The following is a 20,340-nucleotide window of genomic DNA, read 5'->3' as shown; positions in this document are numbered from 1 at the left end:
CACGCAGCGGCACCGGCAATTGGAGGATGTTTTTATTGGACACGGGGGCAGCGTGGAAACGAGGCTGGAGCCCGGATCACTGGGCAGAGTTAGACCTCTAGGAGCGAGGGAGTCGGCGCCCCTCAGTGATGATGAGGGAGATGGGAGGTTTGCCGGCCCTGCTGAGACAACAAGAGAGGCAATTAGGCCACTCTGCCATGACCTGTCTGGAGTGGACAACACTCAGCTCGCCTCCCGCTCTCCCCGAGGACCCCGGGGGCCACATGGGGCTTTCAGGCAGATTCCACGACTTAATATCAGAGTTGTCATGGCTGCGGAGAGAGAGAGAGGGAGAGAGGCAGAGAAATTGCAGGGCCCCAAAATAAACAGCGCTCTCAGAAACATGATTACATTTTTTTGGGGTTGATCAGCACATGCGGGTTGGACTGTGGGTTTCTTATAATGCCAAATGGGAGAGATGCTGTTCCACCTGGTACCTGGCTCCAGGACAAAGCCTGCTGTTGTGCAGCCCCGGTGCTGTTGTCTTAGCTGTGCGGCGTTTGGTTCCCACTTACACGAGGTGTCTGATAACTTCAATTTAACATGTACAGCTCAATTTTTCAGTCTAATTTGCAAATGCAAGAGTCGGAGTCCCTCAGGTTTCATGCTGTCTTGTATTTGCAATTTTTACATATTAAAACAGAAACGATTCCTCTCTCTCTCTCTCTCTCTCTCTCTCTCTCTCTGTCTGCCCTCATCGCTCCTCTGTTTCTCTCTCTCTCTCATTGCCTTTGTCGTCACATCACTGCTAAAATCTAATCCCATTTGCAAAAACACACGTAACTGTACCTGCCTCTCACCATTGTTGCTGCAGTGCATTTACCATTGTCTCAAGTGATTAGAGCCAACAAAGCTAATAGAGTGCTGACAGTTAGTTCTGCTCCATGCAAATTGCCTCCATCTGCATTTCATGAAAATGCACTTTTTCACTCAGTGTGTTGCTTCATTCGTTAACTCCGGTCTCCCTAATGGTCTTGCTACTTTTTCTTTTTTTCTTCTTTTTTAACAAACACCATATACCAGCTCAAAATGTCCTGCAAGTGATTTCGCAGCAGAGCACACATATTACTCTCTCTGTGTATCAGCGTCCTGTATGAGAACCAACCCTTTGTTCCCTCCGCGTTGAACCTCTATACGTCTGTCATTGATTTATGTGGAAAGAAGGAGAAAATTACCATGGTCAGGATGTATGAAATTGAGTTGGAGTGTGATGCATTGTTTGTTTAGGGCGAGCAGTAATGAGGTTCAGACAGCATCAACTCTGAGGAGCAGACATACCATTCATCATAAATAGACTCCCAGAGGTGATGCTCTTCTTTCCCAGAGATGGATACGATACTCGATATGCTGGATAACTAGGTTATCATATTCTCCTCCGTACCTGCGGTTCTTATTCACTGAGACCGGGTAGATGAAGGGGTTTGATCAATAGAGCGGGGGGATGAAGTGTTAAAGCCTTTAAATATTATTTCTCAGTGGTTAATGGGAATGTGGACTTTGTTGGGGTGTAGATTGTGATAATGCAAAAAGTAGTGATGTGCAGTGATTTGACAATTCCCCCCCCGTCTAATTGCAAACACGCCACTTTCCACAATTCTGTTTATGCTGTGTTTATTTGTTTGCGTGTCATCCTCGGGAAATTATCCCCCACGAGCTTAACCCATATGAAAATGTGTAGAACCCATACGTCGGGGGGGGGAGGTCAACCTCCAGATTGAGGATGATTATACGGTATGCTAAACACATCTGAGGAAAGCCCCCACCCTCCCACTGCAACACCTGCTCCATCAACTATACTGCACGGAGAGCTTTTGTATTTCGAAACTCTGCAGTTTGTATCAAAGGCAGCGAAGCGATTTATACGTGATTATAATCATTTTTAAAGCTCTCCACCTTCGGAGCAGGCGCAGAGACGGTGCTGCTGTGTGTGTGTGTGTGTGTGTGTGTGTGTGTGTGTGTGTGTGTGTGTGTGTGTGTGTGTGTGTGTGTGTGTGTGTGTGTGTGTGTGTGTGTGTGTGTGTGTGTGTGTGTGTGTGTGTGTGTGTTGTTTGCTGGCACTGCTGCAGAGAAGAGATGAGGGAGGATAGGAAGACAGAGGGAAGGAATAAAAGATAAAATAGAGGGGGAAGAACAATGGAGATGAAGAGAGGGATACAAAATTGGGAGAGAAAAGGAAGAGAGTGGATGGGCTGTGACGTTCCCTTGCTGTTGCCGTGTTGTGGGGTTGCATAATGTAATTACTCCTATGTCTGCGAGTTGATGTTATTCTGCGATAGTGCGAGGGTGACAGTATCTCGGGCTCTGCGAGGCAGCGGAGATGATAGCTGCCCTGATAAGGATCTGAGTACATGTTCCCCTCGCTCTAGAGGGAGCATAGGCAGTTATTGACCCGCGGATGAGAGAGTCACTCTGTTCTCCTCCTCCTCTGATGAGTGAGAACACAAACACCCCCTTTTTTAAATGTGTGTGCGCTTTAGGTCTTTAACCTACTTGCATTTCATGATAGTCGCTCATTCCCTTCCTCTTCCTCCCCTCCTTCCGTTCCTTTCGTTCTGCACTTTATTTCTTACCCGACCACTCTGCCTAACACCCCCCCCCCCCCAGTGTTGTTCTACAGAGCCCATCCAAGCAGACAGAGTGGGCAGGCTTCTGCGCCTGCAGTGGTCTGTGTGGTTTCAGTGGTGACCAGGCTATGGTTGGCATGAAGGGAAATAAGACCTGACTGTGCATGCGGTGGGCAGCAAGGGGTCAGCTGAGTAATGTGTCCGGTTTGGGATTAGCGACTTGAAAGACAGAGAGGGAGGGAGGGGGAGGACACACACACTTGACTCAAGGGGGATGTGTGCGCCTCTCACATGCACGGGTCCTGGACAAGTTTGAGTCAGGCAGCTCTTCACCCATAAGGCACTCGGTGAATCATCGTCAACAGCATCTTATTTCTCCCCCCCCGCTCTCTTGTTCCTACATTCTGCCAGTCTGTTTACACCTCTGGCTTCTTTTTTAAAGGTAATATAAAATGAAAAAAAAAAACAAGTTGTCTGGTCGATGTTCATTGCTAGTGTTACACTTGCATTACATCTAACAAGTGTGGTAGAGAAAACCAGGCGTCCCCACAGTCAATTTAACAAGTTTCCAGTGTGTAATAAGGAGGGATTTCTGTGGATTTAGAAGCACTATGCATTTCAGATATAAAAATGAAGAAATTCCAAAAAAGACATTGTGCAATCATGCTCAAATTGTGTGAGTAGAATGTAGACATGCCAAACATCATAAACTCATGTATGATAAAACATCGAAATAAGATAAAGACAAGATGCTATAAGATAAGATAATCCTTTATTAGTTCCACAATGGGGAAATGTGCCATGTTGCAGCGGCAAAGACGACAGTCAAAAATATAACATGCTAATAAGAATATGCAAATAAAACACGGAAACAGGCAATACTCATACATTTGTAAAACATTATGGAATAAAAATGGAAATATCCAGTTTTTAACACAATATATACAGTTAAATAGGTTGCACATGAGCCATTGAAGTGACAGAAATTAATATTGCACTGTTAAGAGAGTTATAGATATTATGTAGAGAACTGCATTATAATTACAAGTTGAGTTGTTCCCCACATTTGCCTCTGAATTTCACCACGCCAACGTGAACTGTATGGGAGACATGCAGTGAATAGCAGGGATGCAGCTGTTGTGCACATCATGGTGCTGAAGATGCAAATGAAAGAGCTTCAGTAGTTCTCCACAGTCCATTTTGAGTGACTCTATAAATGCCTCTCCATTTCCCAGGGGACACAGCACAAGAAAGGGGGTGAAAAATAAATAAATAAATCCAGATAAATAAAGTGGAGATCAAGAATGCAGAACGCCTGCATTTTTTTTCATCTAATCTGAATTGAGCCCAGTCACTTTGAAGAAGCCTCATTCTCTGTCATCATAATAAGGCTGCAGCTATATCTGCGCCATACACACAGCCTCATGAACACTCACTCACAATCGGAGATGCCAGGTCTGCTTATAATACGCTTTTTTGGGAAGTTGCTTGGGAAAAAAAACACGGATCGGGCTGCAGTTTTTTGGGCTTATTTTAGAAACTCTAGCTGCTTGTTATGACTATCTAACAAGCAACTATGTTTTGTTTTTTTACATTTATGATCACTATTTTCCCCCCATGCATTGATTAACACTGTTTGCTTACAGCCTCACAAATAATAGCAGTGCTGTGAGGTGATTCGCCCCGAAATCTCTATCCCACACATTCACCGTCCTCAGCGGGGAAAAATCAGCGACATGTCAATCATGTTGTGGTTTGATCCGCCACCGCCAGTTTGTTGGGATTGTTGTGATCTGAAGAGCAAGCGGCAAGATTGATAGTTGCGACCGAGGTAAAATAAGAGTTTGACACTTTCCCTTTTACTTTCTTCTTGCACTGTTACATCATATGGAGCAACGATTACAGACCTTTCACCCCATCATAAACAAAGTAAACATTATGGTTTGTAGTATTTTAATATTTATATATTGATATTTTAATACTGGGCTTGTTTTTGAAGCTGCAGTTGCTTGTTTGTCTCGCGAGAGTTGGCAACAGTGCTCACAATGCGCACAAGGTCACTGCACAAGGTCACCGCACACCAAGGCTGTGTACCATTCACATTTCAACCAATATGATCCTGGCACCTGGAATTCTTTACCATTTTTGGCAGCTTTACTCAATCTGTAGATTTACTTGCATTTTCTGTTATGTTGTTGGTATTGTCACTGCTGCAGTACTATATATATATATATATATATTTGAGTCAAACAAACAAAATCTAATACTAAACACAATAGTATGTCGCCAAGGATCTTTGGTAGCACCCATGCTAGTATATATACTAAGCTAATGACGACCAAGACTGAAAAAAAGCCTAGTTATCTCCCACAATGACTCAATCTAGCAAAGCTAAGTCATTAACAAATGTGCACTCGGGAAAAGTTCAATATATATACATCGGAACTTATCGTTCGCTATAGTTTCAAATGCGTCATACAGAAAGAAATGCACCAGGAAGGTGTGAAAACATAATTGTCCAGATACTGGATAGTGCATTGGACTGTTCAGTGATAGCTCCCTCAATAATGGAATCATTGTTTCTAGGAAAGGTCAAGGAAGAAGCAACAGAACATGGAGGGTGAAATATGATGATAACCCCAGCCACAGGGGAGGTTGCAGCGGATGGGTTTCCGTGGCAGTCCGCTCCCACCAGACAAAAATGCATCATTGTCATTGATCATCTGATCGATCATGAGCCTTTACTTAGATTTCACATGGCTGTTTTCGGAGTAAAGAAAAAAAAAAAAAAAAGAAAGTCCGTCCTCAATCCCTTCTGTGTGGGCGGTTTGAGTGACAGCATTATAATTATTCTAAGCTTACGAATCACTTCCTGACGTCTGTATTACCATGTATGTTTCCTTAATGATGGTTACATAAAGAAAGCTTGAAAAATGAATGTTTGACAATAGGAGGCCCCGATAAGAACCAAATATGTCATAACTGTTTTTTTTTTTGTTTTTTTTTACAATTGCTCACCTGCAGCAGAGCGGCAACAGAAAGAAAGCTGCCACCTAATCCACTCTAATAGGATTGTGTGGGAATTCACCTTCCTCATTGCTCCTTCCATCTCTCAGCCTCAGGCCTGCTGGCAAGGGCTGATAAAAACACCGCCGCCTATAACACCTAAGTGCAAGCTAATATTAGCATGTATTTTGCAACATAGTGTAGAAATACAATGCAAACCCACGCACATTTCTTTTCCTCTCTGTTATATATTTATTTGTCGGTAGATTCATGGCGTCGTGCGCGATTGAGGACAGCGCAGCTCTCTCATGGAGCTCCTATGCCTGTTGATAAGGGGGCAGAGCTGTATATAAGGCGGTGGTTGTGCCGCACAACAAAAACACCCTTTCATACACCTCCGGCACACGCGATGTTTATTTCTGGTGATCTTTTTTTCTCATCTTCTCCGGATTCACTTTTTATTGTGTCATTTCTATAAGACATGCAGCTAATTAAATAATATCTCGCCACTTAGCGGAGGCTTACTTTCAAAGGGAGGCTACCCGGCAATAGGCAAAGCAGATGTTTAATCCAGCAATTAAGACGAAGGCGCGCTCGCTCTCTCCTGGGTGCGGCTTACGAAAGAGTAAACAGTAAAAATAAGGCAGTGTCATGCAAGGACGACATGTAAATGAGCGCGTTCGAATGATGAATACGGTTGCTTTGTATAGGGCACATTTTCAACCCCATATTAATACATGTTTTCTAATGTCAGGTTTTCTGTAAAATGAAGGCTATAAATATTGCACAGTGCGTCGTGTGCATCAAATGGAGCGTGTTGAGCAGAGCTAGTTTTTGAAGTATTGTTTTATGCTCCACTTTCGAATTACCTGCTGCACATGTACATCGCCCGCAGCTACGCGGTGATTTGTTAAAGAAGAAGGACGGTGGAGGGGGACTTTCCGGATATTTTCCATTGGATGTAAAAAGCAGAGATGTGGATGTATTAAATCATTCCAAGGAAGAAAAGAAGAAAAAAAACCTCCTATAGAACAGCCATTTTTTAATCATGCAGGTGCTGTATAGACTGCAATATCATTTGCTTTTATGAACGCTACAGATGTAGACGTCTGCTAAAGTATTTCCATCCGATCCCAAAGCAGCTCCTCTCTGATAGCCGTGTTCGTGCTGATGCAGGTTGGGGCTGCATTCGGTGATGGGCACCCCGAGTTGTCTGTAGTCTCAGATCAGAGCTTTGGCCCTGGCCTGTGTTTTCTGCCTCACTTCCAGTATGTAATTATCCCCCATACTTGTCTTCTTCAGTAATTAGAACTGCAGTCATACCCCACATCTGTTGGCTCCCTAATAGAGAAGACAACAGCTTCCAGAGACCATTTGGAGTCTCTGATGTTCGGTGCATGCTAGCACACAGAGACGCACTGAAACTAAATAATGCACTGAAGTCTGATGGCATGCAATCAGTCAAACTGGCTTTTAACGGCGAAATGAAAAATAGCTGCGCATCGACTGACGCTTAAATATCTTGGAGTCAGGACTTTGATACGTGTGTTCGCTGGCGTGCAGATTAGACGCTGGATGCAGGGACATCTCATCAACAAATTTTCGGCCAAACAAAATGGCTGACCTGAAGTGAGAGAAAGGGAGCATTGTGTGTCTGAGGAGCAAATGAGGCAAGTGATGATGAGAGAGTAAATTAGAAGCTGTCGATACTGTGAGACACCTCTATCAGAGCCAAGGCTGTTGGCTCGGGAGGCAGATATGCAGCTGCTCAGGGTGACAAAGGGCCCGTTTGGTGTATTGCTCCATTAAGACACTGGGTCTTGTCAGCTCTGCCTGGATGGGCCACTCAGCCTCACAAGGCAGGGGCTCATGTATCACTCAGGGCTCAGGGGAAGTGAGCATGGCAGAGGAGGGGGCAAAAGGGTGTGGGTGGCACTGGTCGACTGAGCATTCATGGCATAATGTTACCAGCCCCGGGGGCAGAACTTTCCTTCAACCATGAATTGATGGTCCCCTGCCATGAAGAGCGAGGGTGGTTGGTGTGGCTACCCCGGGGCCCCATCGTGATGAGGTGATGGCTTATCTCTTCCGAGCAGTGTGAGGATAAAATATGGTGAAGCACCGCTACGGTGTGATGCAGGGGCTGATTTCTTGATTCGCAATTTCTGTCGAACTAGGTGGAAGCTGCAGGTATTATTGGTTTATGGTTTATTGAAGGAAATATATAGAGTCCGTTATAGGGCATTCGTGACTACTGCAGTCTCAGGTGTCAACTATTCCCCCCAAAAAGTCGACTAGTCAATTAATTTATACCGTGGGGGCTCTTTTTTTGGGGTGACGCCAATAAAGTGCACGATAAAATATGACAAAATCATTTGCAGCAGCTAAATACATTCACAGGTCTCAGGGTTTGCGGCTCCTGGACACAACACTGGCAATACATCTAATGTAGAGCTCCCACATCCGCCAAGGCCCAGCAGTCCCCTTATGAAACCACATTTAAATTCCCCAGGTCCTGATTTTTATTTGGATCTCCACCACATTGCACACACTCATGAATATAAGTCCCTTAAACATACTTGATTTTTTTTAAAATCAAGATGCATGAATTATTCTCTGAGAAATCAATGCAAATGTTGAAAAACTCCCTCTCCATGTTGAAGAAAGTTATTAAAAAAAATAATAAATCTGCTCCATTATCCAATTCCCTCCTTCCTTTCACCAAGTTCCATTGTAGTTCCAGGGTTTTTGCGTAATCCTGCCAACTACCAGACAAACAAATGCAGAAGAAAAGAAAGCCTCCTTGTCGAACCTAGACAGAAAATACCCACTTGTTGTGTCTCATTCAGGATGATGTCTCAACCAATTAACCATCACGATACTCACATTTAGTGTTGAACACTTGTTTTAAGAAAGACCAGAACATCAAATTGTACCTATACCCTTTAAAACTACAGTAAAAATGTAAACTCCCATTGCCCTTTGCAATATAAAACTTTCTAATAACCCTTTTCTCTATCACAGATCTTTATCTCACCCTCCCTCCTTCCCTCCCTCCTCTTTTGATGTGGTCATTTGGCACCGTAGCCTTGAGGTCTGACCCAAGTGCTCCTATGTTTTCTCTCCCCGTCGCCGCGTTTATTAGGTTTCGTGGCTCCTGTGATTTTTTTGGAGCCGGCGTCTCATACCCTCTAATAGGGATGACCAATCACGGGGGCAAGAAGCAATGCCCCACTTTTAGTCCCCACTTAATTTAATTACATCAAATTAGCAAAGCAGGGAGAGAGAGAGAGAGAGGGGGGAGAGAGAGAGGGGAGAGAGTGGGGCAGAGGGAGCGGATTAATCCTTTGCAGCTTATGAAGGCAGGTTGGACACTGTCAGCTGTCCTATGCAGAAAGGCTGCTTTAGGATTGTCTCAATTAGAAGGAGCTTAAGACTCATAGGTCACTGGATATGGTTAAAACAACACTGTGGAAATAGGCCAATTAGATTATTTGCCTAATGTATTCTAAAGACTAAAGGGAACTACATGCTGACTTTAGATTCTTATTTTTTTTTACCTTCGCCAAGGAGGTTAAACAAATATATTTTCATCTGCATTTCTTTGTACTTAAAGAGGATTAAACAAAAATAACGACGAGACACATTTCCATGGTGCAGATCCAGATCAGGGGGTGGATCCAGGAATTCTTTATTTTGCAAGATAAGGTGATTCTGAACATTTTTCTTCAATTTCTCAGGGAATAATTCATTGATCCTAATAAAAAAAATCAGGCCTCTTTAAGGTACTGATATTTTCAATTTGGTGCAGATTCAGATGAAAATCAGGATCTAGTCACTTTAAATGTGGTTTCCTAACGGGACCTTGGCAGAGGTATTGGCTCGACTGAGCGCCATTCTAGTTTTATAGTTGTTTTTTGAATCCATGTTTTTGCCTTCGTACCACTTATGATTCATCAAAACAACTTCAAGTGTGTCAAATTATGTATAATCACATGTATTATTTGTAATAAAGTGCTAAATTCACCATCATTAAAATATGAATTCAGGGTTTTTGTATGAAAATAAAGCAAAGTATGTTAGCGTCTACCTGATATCTCAATCCCCCAACAGTAGATATAACTGAATACCCTGTCGGCTGGTGGTGAAGATTAAGTCTCTGGCCAATGAAGTGTAAAAGTTTATATTGACTCTGCTGTATATATGCCAATATGCCCAGACTTATTAAGCCAACACAAAGTAAGCAGGCAGTGTGCACTCCGGGGTGATTTAGCACCTCTGTCTGCCCTGCTTTCTGCTGACTGCAAAGAGAATAGCTCAGCTCCAGTCTTCTGATAAAGACTGAAGGAAGGATTTATCACTTTAAAAAAAAGAAAGAAAGAAATATGGAAGGAAGCAGAGCAGGACGTGGCAGAGTGAGCAGTGTACGGTATTTTATGTTATGGTTTAGTTTCATGGCAGATCTGCAGCAGTTTAAGAAATTGCTCGGTTTACACTCCGTGGTCACAGAGTAAATGTATTGACTCTGCACACCGGCGAGATTAAAATGATATAAAAAGAAATGATATGAAACGACTCAGACACTCGCACTATACTGTTACCTTGTGTTTTATCGTTGAGGGAATCCAAGCCCCTCATGTATAATTCAAACAATCGCGTTAAAAGTTTGTTTCGCCGTCACTCCGCCGTTTGTTGGACGAGATTGTTCCGAGTTCGACCTGTGATGAAACCTTTTCTCATGACTGCTGGCTCTGTTCTGGTGGCCTATCCCATTCGAAGGGAGGCGAGTTGTTTGTGCTGAGAGAGGATTAAGACAAGTCAACAATCCATAGTCTCTTCAGACTCCCAAAGGGCTTCTCACACACGGCTGAGGACAGAGAATAGCTTTTTTTTCTCCACCAGCGAAGCTTAAGAGCGAGGTTTAAATTGTTGAAAGGACCTCGCCAGACTGCAATAGAACAATGAACAGATAGAGAAATAGAGATTGGTTTGGGGGGGAGGTGGCCAGAGGGATCCAGCTGTATCCACCGCCCCTGCTTTCCAGTTTTTTTTTTCATTGTCCGGCTGAATTTTCCTCATCGGCACCCGTGGGGCTGTAAACCAGCGGCTGTGCTTTAAGCCGACTTCAAATGACTGGAACAATTGCTCTCAACACATATTTCCATAGCTGCTGCTGTTGTTCACACTGCTTAATTATCATAACACACAGAGGCTGCCAGTCAAAGGTGACAGGCAATTAATCACCTCCCATGTCAAAGCATTTGACAATGTCAGCTGCAGAAGTGGCACCTGTCGGAGGCTCTGTTTGCTGCATCTCAGACACTAGAGGCGAATAGGTTAAAGAAAAATTAACTGATAGTTAATCAACCTCCCCTGTTGACTATTTACAATTAGATGATTACTTTTGGCAGATTGTTTTTTCTAAAATTGTAAATTTTAATATGCAAATGGTGTGTCTTCTAATTAAACAGGAACTAATTTGCATATTTCAAGATTATTGATCTGAACACTGGTTCACAGCTCTTTCATGTTTGTATTGGCATATTAAGGCCAAGGGTTTTCACAGAGGGGATTTTGGAAATCTTATTTTATCACTTCATGAATCATAAAATACTGTCAACAGCCGTAAGAAAAAAAATCTATTTTCACCATGTTCTTTTGGAATAAAATGTTCTATAAACAGGTTATGAATGATATATGAACAAATCCCCTCTGTAAAAAGCTGCAGAGTATAGACGGGAATACAAGTGGGGAAGTTTGGCGAATGTTAGTGCTCCTTAAAGTGGAGACTTCAGAAGTATGAGGAGGAAAAACTTATTTTGAGAAATTGCTTTTAAAGATATGTACTTTAAAATCCCATACATTTTTATTGGAAAGCACAAATGCATGTTGCAGTGCAAACCTTCGGGGAATTAAGGAGAAGTATCCAGATGTGAGTATAGAGTGAAGTGTGTATTCTATGTGTTTTAATTTCAATTGTATAAAGAAAAAAGGTGTAGTATTAAAATTGACCAGTGCAATAAAAATATATATTTTTAATTGTGGTGTCTCACCTTAAAATTATACAAGACCCATATTACAAAACATTATAATTGCTGTAATCAAGTATCATGACTCATTCGATTTAACTGAGAAAAGGCCACAACCTGGAATTACTCACAATAGTGGGTTGATTTTTGGAGAAGTAGGTCACTCTACTCTAAGTGCATTCTCAGTTGTATTCCATTTTACAATGCCTGCTAATCCAACATACCACAACAGTCACCTTCACACTGATAAATCCTTTTTTTAAAGTGGCACAAAGCCGCCGTGAAAACACTAAAATGGGTGTAGAAGTCGACTCGGGACAAAAACAAACAAAAATAAACTACAGGGGGTATTTTAGTGTTGCAGGCAGAGGTTAAAAAAAAGCTGTAACATGTCCACATTTACTAGAATATGAGCTCAATCAAGATTCATTCGAAAATGCAGACCAGGCTACGGCTCTGAGCAAAAATATGTTGCTTAAATTGGCAAGAAATGATACTTTTTGACATTTGAGAGTAAATAATTTGAATAATTCCCATCTTGATTTAATCTCATTAACCCAAAAGTGTTGCTATTCTGGATACTTGGGGCTTTTTCGTATGTCAGCAAACACAGCACAGAGTGACCGTGACCACGAGTTGCAGCAAATGTGATGGTGTTGGTAACAGGGAATAATGCATTGTCTGTACATGTGACTCGCATCAGTTCAGTTCTGGTGTGTGTCAAAAAAAAAAAATCGAGCACAAAAAAACTTGTGTCCTTGTGCAAAAGGTGCAAAATTGCCGTGAGCTAATAAAGACTATGGCTCTTAAGATGTAACCAGCTTGGGAGAAGGGAACATATCAGGCTTCTATGCTGCTCCGGTGCCAAGAGCGTCATCGACAAATGAAAGAAACGTTTCAGTGACTTTATAAGAACAGAACCAGGAGTCGGCTACAGGAGCAGTGTGACTTTGGGAAACTTGCACCCAGCAGCCGGTTCCTCCTTCACAGTACAGCCACATGTGGATATACTTGGGAGTGAAAAAAATTACGCTTTTTTTTTTTTCCCTCCTGCTTGAGGGAATTACTTCAAAGTCAAATTGGCCTACATATCCACAAAAGGACTTGGTAAGCCCATGATTAGGATCCATACATGCCCACATGATTTGATTTTTGAAGTAGCGCGCAGCATGACTGCAGTGCACCACCACGGCAGGGACTCAGAAGGTGAAAGGGACAAGGACAAATCCCAGGTGTTGCCGAGTGCCGTTGCTCCGCTCCTCCTTTTTTTTGCGGGGCAGCAAAGTTCACAGCATGTCAACAGAACGCCAAACAAGCACAGACAAGAAAAAAAAGGCCTGACAGAAATGTCACCCTCGCGAACACAGAGCCCCACCATGCAGCGACAGGGAAGTACAGTCCTCCTGGGTAGCATCCTGGTCCATGGTGTATAAAGAAAGAGATGCTTTATATATACACCAGCAGCAAAGGTGAACGAATCAGAAATAAGATGCAAGAAAGGACAGGGAGCAGTCACTACCCCACCCATAGGTACACATCAGGAAATGTACATTAACAGGACGTTACATAAAATAGCATTCACAGTTAAGTAATGTGATGTTTTGGATACAAATATTAAATTGATGAAACTACATGACACCTTATGTACTGCCAAACAATATTTTTTCACAGAATTAATATAATTGTTATATCTGACCAATACAATGAGAAATGTTTTAAGAAAGATTCACATTAAAAACACTTTTCATTAAAGACATAGAGAAACCTGCCTGTTTTGCAATGGGCTGTTGATGCTTGACCTGTGGTGATGCTGGCTTCTTTCTGAAACCGTACGAGTGACCTGCAGTGACACAGCCACAGCAAGTAAAGACCAGCGGCAGGACTCAGTCAGCAGAAACCTGAAGCTGCCGCACAAAGAGCTGTTCACCTGTTTATGCAAAGTTCAGTGAAGCTCGACTCAGAACGCAGAACCTCGAACTGCAGAATCAGTCGTTGTGTCAAGATCGACAATGTCACTTGCGCCGGTCACCTATTTGTTCAGAGTTTAATCATATTCAACTTCCTTGGGCCCTTAACAATACACATGCCAAGTGCGGCACTGACAAGATGAACGGTTGTGGAGGTGTGCCAGCCACAGGCAGACAGAGATTTCTGGATTTATTTGAGATACTTAAAATTTTATACTATAAATGTAACAATATAAACCGTAGTGACAAAACTGCAAGTAAGGAAACAGTCTGAAGTTGCCTATGTGGGTAAAAATCTAAAGCTGAAAGCTGACATCCCCATTTCCTTCATTTCCTTTGCCTGTTGAAATAACTGCAAGTCTGTCTAACAGCAAAAAAAACATTGAAGTTCAGACACACAATCCACTTGCATACATTTAAATAATCAAATTATTGCTGGTTCATGTCGCGAGAGGTTTGAATAGGCTAATTATGATACTGGCAAAGAAACCTGGAGAGGAATGATACCGCGGATCAAACAAGAATCCCCCAGACTACACTGTATACTGTAGACAGATAGAAGTCAGTGTATTGGCATCATTATTTTTGGATCATGGGGTGTGATGTACCATTTAATTATACACCGACGCTGTGCGAACGGTGGCCCTACTCGACCGTCTCTGTAATTCACGGCTTTGTAATCACTGCCAAGTCAAAACATGCAGCTGGAAAGACATTTAATTAGCTATGAGTTTGAGCGGTTTTGCTCATAACCGAACATTCTATTTACCACCTCATCTCCTTAACTGCCAGACCATTTAATTGTCCGGAAAGATAAAATATAGTGAGACAAAGGTAGATTAGGGGGGAGAGAAAAAAAAAAAAAGAAAAAAAATTGATCACGTTGAGTCACAATTTCCCCCCTCGGCACTAAATCTTCAGGAGCATTGATTGGAGGTAGCTCCTCCACCAGCTACTGGTAATGTTGGATTGGATAATAGTAGCCCCATAAATTGTGCTAATGATTTCTCTGGAAACTAAAATGGTAATCCAATAGTCATCATTAAGCTTCTTTTAATTGTACGCTTCCCAGGAGGGGGACGAGACCAAAGATAAACCTAAATGATGTTATCCTTAATATAGCCCTGTCCTTTCTAATGGTTTGGGGGGGATGTATAACATGAACACGATTCTTGTTAATGTTTTCCCACGCTTCTCCGTCACAGCCACAAACAAGTTAAAGTGCTTTACAGATGTTACAGATGCTGTCCTCACTGGGCTGATTTCCATTATAAAGACACAGTTTAAGTTAAATATAACCCTGGAAAACAGCGTGTGTATGTCAGCGTACGAGGATATATGTGCACAGATGACCGGGGAATGACTTTTTTCTTACGTTGAAATTCCTTTCAAGAGATTCATGGCAATGATCAAAAGTAAATTTTCAAAAAGGCGATACTGTACCGTATGTATATGCTGCGTCTTGAAAAAAATCTATTTTTGCACCCCAGTCATTACGGGAATCCTTGGCAGAAAATAGAGAGAAACACAATTGCTGGGTGCTGACAGAAAGCAGATCCATAATGTCATCTCTCCTTTTCATATTTCCATCACAACTATGTAATTATGATTGGATTCCTCCCCAGTTTCTCGGCAGAGGTGGTAATATGAGGCTCGTTACGATGGCCGTGTTGGAGGTCAGAGGAAAGACAGTCCGTGGGCCTGACCTGTGGAGCTGAGCGGCAAACACTCTGCCTGGTTTCAGTGCGCTAACAACCCTACGGCTGCTATACAGAGCTACCGCCCTTTTTCCTTTGCTTACATCCGTCTTCCTCTTCATATGACAGTGCACAGTTTGCTCTATATGCTCCTGCTCCACTGCAGAGGCAACAATTAAGACGTTGGGAAGCCGGTGCCAAGAGGCCTCTTACGCACCGGCCATGTTTACTAAAGCCTACAGTCTGCTATCCCACACACCTCTTTGGCCAAACGCTGGGGAACTCCTGGGACGGTGCTACATTTTTAATGAAAGCCCGGCGTCTGCCAATGTTTATCTTCTGCGATGTGAACCGATGCAAGCCAGTCCTCAATGTAGTCCAACACCAGGGCAGATTGATTCATTATCCTTAAATAAGGGAGGCTTGTGTTTAAGGAGTTGATCCTGAAGGTCTGATTGGCTGTAATACTCTCGAGTAAGACACCACTATACCTGCACGAAAAAGACGTCGCCTCTCGGCTTCTGCACCGCGACCTCTCTCTGGGGAAATGCATCTGAACGAAGAAGATGCAAATGCATGTGGGAGGGAACGTGCAGCAAGGAAATCTTAATTCCATCCTGTTTCGCAGGGGGTGCACCGTGTAGTCCTGCACCTCCGAGCACCTTGCATCTCAATACCCGCTCATTGCACCTCGATCTTTCATTTGTTTTTTTTCATTTTTTTTATTAGGCGCTGGGTGAATAGGGAATAAACTGAAACTCTTGTCAAATTAAAGAGACAACAAACAGGCAAGTATTTCCAGGACACAACTGTATCTAATGACTACAACAGATCCATATCAGGCCCCCGTGTCCCAGGGGAGCGAACAAATAACAAATATGGAGCCGGTGCATAATTACTCCCACCAGTGGAGATTCACAGGCATGTGTCTGCTGATTTCATGCCACTGCAGAGCAGTGTAGGTGTGCATTAGCCATGTTTCCTCATGTAGCCTAATCCTCACCAGTCCCTCAAGGAGTTGTTTTTCCACTAGTCTCACAGTCTCAGATTTTCGGGCTGCTTCGCAACATGTCGGTAACCTTATTATCTGCACTCTCTGACTCTGTCTTTGGAGGCGTTTATGTAATCGGAATGTCACAGAGTAGTTGTTGACCTTTGGTGCCTTGACACGCGGGTCTTGCCATTTATCCATTTAGCTTAAGGGTGACACAAGCCACATCTGCACAGCAAGTCCACTGAAATGAGCAATCTTTAGATGATGCTTCTTCTTCTTTTTTTTTTTTGGGAGGTCACCAACAGTAAATAAGCTGTCAGTGGAATAAAGTGGGTGTCAAATCGTATGAATAGACAGAGGGGGAAATGGACGCTTAAGGGCCCAGTGAGTTCCAACAGTGACATGGTTTAAAAGAGCTTAATTATAATAAGCTGGAGCATGGAGCAAGTGTTTGGTGGCTTGGGGGACTCAGAGACAGTGACAACAGTCCAGCTACATGAAATGGAGATTGGTCTTTGAAGGGGCCAACATAAGATATGCATTACTGGGACATGAAGGTTTTCTTTTTCAGCAGTAGCCTCCACACTTCATGAAAAAGAAATGATGCCCGCCTGGCGAAATTTATTACGCATAATGTCTTTTCCTTTGTACAAGTCATCAAGCTTCATAACAGTTTATCCATTAGGAGAACAAGAACGCTTACAGTGTTATTTCATTAGGTTTTTACGAATGCGAGTTATGCTTTATGAAAACAATAAATCCCACCATAGATTTGCGTGTCCCAACATAGTTTGTTAATCACATTATTGTTAATTAATGATGCAATTCTTTTTAGCTAATGGTCGACAGTGTGTATTGACTCAAAATAAGGGAATGAGAATGGGAACTTGAGAGGAGAGCGACACACTTTAATCACCGCACTGCGAAGAAAAGCAAGGGGGGGGGGGGGAAACAGGAGAAATATATAAATAAATGCGAAATTTATCGATAGTTTTATATCCTTGTGAACTGGTTTACAAGAAAATATTGGAATTACAGTCAGAATGATTTATAATCTATTGTTCAGGCTAAGGCTGTTTAACTCCTTGCCCCTATGAATATTAACACACTGTCTCTTTCTTTCTCTCTCTCTCTCTCTCGCACTCCCTGTTTCTCCTCTTCACTCACACACACACCACGTAAATGCATAGCACACTAGCAGAGCGCCTTGTCTAATTTTTCATGAAGATAGCTGTTTTTATGCTAATCTGACAGCTGCATTCATTTTCAGGCTTTCTCGCAGACATTTATTTCCCAATCACATACTCGCTCGTTCCCACTTGCACACACACACGCACGCACGCCCGCCCGCATAAAAATACTTATATTCATCCACGACCATACTTCTCTATGTCTTAGAAAAACCGATGCACACTAATGAAGCTTTCTAATTGGGCAGAAATAGGACTTTATTTGATTGAGACGAGTCTGACAGCTCTCAAATGCTGAAGTGCTGGATGCTTGGCATCAAAACCTGACACTTTGGCTTTGTACACGCGGACGCATTCCCCCTTTTTAATACACCGCTGCCTTCATTAGACGAGGACTTATCTCTAACCATCAATTTGACTAGGTCACTGGCAAATTGCCGCGAGGCTTCTCCGCACTGAATAGCTAGGTAATTAGAACCACTCTCCCATCTACCAGGTCATGTTCAGACCTTTCATACAGCTTCTAAAGACAACGGGGTAATGCGGCGAGACAGGCAAGGGCTGGTTTGGAGGTCAAAAGAAGGGCATAATTGGACCAGTCAGTCAATAACGCTGCCGGCTGTGTCTGCCTTTGAGGCTGCTAATGAAGCGCGAGAGCCGAGGAGGTGCCCGCTGCTGGCATGCTGGTTACCTGGGCACCGGGGACACGGCTGCAAACTCGCCCGGCGCTCACTTGTACCTCTTCCCTCTAGAGGTGACGCAGGCAGTGGCAGTAAAACTGAGTAATTGTGCAGCATTATGAGGAAAGTGGTTCCTGCCTCCCTCATTCCTGCTGAATTTTCCCGTGCTCATGAATTGACATGAGTGTACTTAAACTCCCAGACAGGGCTGAGAGCTGTTGGAGAGTGATATGTTGCTCGGCGCTTTGCAAAGTCATTACTCAGCACAATATAACACTCCAGACTGACGTGCTCTGTACACATGGAACTGATTCCGGCTTTGCTGTGTTAATAATGTTTATGTTGACAGTCAGTGGTTCACCTCAGGTACACAATTTTAAAGAGGAGTACACTGTTAACCTCTTCTTTTTTTTTCTCTCTTTCTAGCGGGAACAACGTACATATTCGGGCGAGATGGTGGACTGATCACATACACGTGGCCGCCAAATGACCGTCCCAGCACGAGGGCGGACCGGCTAGCCATCGGTTTCAGCACGCACCTGAAGGATGCTGTCCTGGTGAGGGTGGACAGCTCCTCTGGTCTCGGAGACTTCTTGAAGCTCCACATCGTAAGTGGAGAATATGCTTTTCAAGTGCAGCACACCAAATAATACACAGGACACACGTTAGGGTGAAAGCCCCTGAGAATAGGCTTCATCCTGGCTACATACAATGCATCAACTTTAGTACGGATATGCCTAGCGTTCACACGACTCTGGAGTTTAAGTATAACACTGCTGGCCCTGTTTTAATATGAAAACTTCAGGGCTGCATTTCAGTCTGAATTGACAGAAACTAAGATGTTTAGAAATGATCACACAGAAACTCGCAACCACCTGCTGATTGGGTCTTCTCGGTCACAACATTGACTTCGCTGATTCGTCAAGCTCCAATCACATGACCCCCTTTTGGAAGAAAACAACTGGCATTAGCCTCGGTTACCAATGTAGAACCTAGCATGGATAATCAATTACAAGCGTGGCTGACTTTGTTGTCCTTGCCAACAGCTGTTGTGCAATTAAATTCAGCATTTTACAATAATACGGCTGCTTACATGCATAGGAGATAAGCTATTATTAGAGCGATACCTGTGTACACCAGCCCGTGCATACCTTTCTGTTTATGCCTATTGTAGGTGATTGGTCATGTGATATGCATTTATTGCGGATTGGGATTGAAACTGATTCGGGCCCAAAACCCTCCGGTGGACGGAGGTCGTTTTAGTTTGAAAACACCAAATGAAATCACAGTAGTGTGGTTGTCATCTTATTTTCTCAATCAGCTTTTATGAGTAATGAAAGAAAGATAGTATTTTTCTGCCAAAGATAGAACTGTTTTGTTTATTTCACATTTCTGTGTTGTTGTTTTTTTTTCTTTCGGTGCTTTTCACACTGATTGCAGGTGGGCGGGGATCAGTGGGAAACATGATGTCATTCGCTTGCGGATCTGGAAGCATTTAAATTAGAATCTAGTGACAGTTGGTGGGTTTGTGTGGTTGTTGTCAATCAATTTCGATCAAACCACACCAGCACAGTCCCGATGAAGCAGATATTTTTAGTGCCTGGCGTCTAAAAATGTTTCCGTTGCTTATTTAGTCACACAAATTTGAGATTAAAGAGAAAAACTTGAGGTTTGAAGGCAAGTTTTCGGGGGTTTAAATAGTGATGGTGAATTCTATTACCACAAGAGAAGGAGGAAGTCACCGTTTAATGGCCCAAGTACAACATGTATGACCAGCAGTACATTATTACTGTGTGAGGTAAAAGGTAGCTTTCTCACCTCCTCTTGCCTACATGTTACAGATGCTGTGTTTGTGCAACAGGAGCTGAGGGTAATGGTGGGGTAATAAGGTTTGGTTGTGTACAGTGCATCTCTGACCTGGACATAATTCTGCTGGCGACCACATGGCCTTCCTCTTGCTAGCACCCATTTACTGACAAAAGATCTGACGCTGGCCAGGAGCATACAGCAACACTGCACACACATATATACATATATATATATATATATACACACAAAGCTACAGCAAACACACACATACACACAAAAAAGACATGAGATTGGTCTTGAAGTTTGCCTCAACCCCAGCTGCCCACACACTGTGATTCGCACATACAGTAAGCATGCAGTGACAT

General features: G+C 43.0%; 1 protein-coding gene across 40 annotated transcripts in view; it reads left to right on the top strand.

Moving 5' to 3' along the window:
* LOC118119247 (neurexin-1a) overlaps positions 1–20,340 on the top strand; it is a 254,382-nt gene that overhangs the window by 149,535 nt on the left and 84,507 nt on the right. For all 40 annotated transcript variants that reach the window (XM_035173037.2, XM_035173025.2, XM_035173019.2 and 37 more), the window contains one exon: positions 18,593–18,774. In XM_035173037.2, the coding sequence (XP_035028928.1) occupies positions 18,593–18,774 (182 nt within the window). The remainder of the gene's footprint in view (positions 1–18,592; positions 18,775–20,340) is intronic.

The sequence above is a fragment of the Hippoglossus stenolepis genome, chromosome 12 (assembly GCF_022539355.2).
Source record: "Hippoglossus stenolepis isolate QCI-W04-F060 chromosome 12, HSTE1.2, whole genome shotgun sequence".
Classification (NCBI taxonomy): domain Eukaryota; kingdom Metazoa; phylum Chordata; class Actinopteri; order Pleuronectiformes; family Pleuronectidae; genus Hippoglossus; species Hippoglossus stenolepis.
The sequence above is the reverse complement of the archived record's forward strand: the minus strand, read 5'-3'. Positions and strand labels throughout refer to the sequence as shown.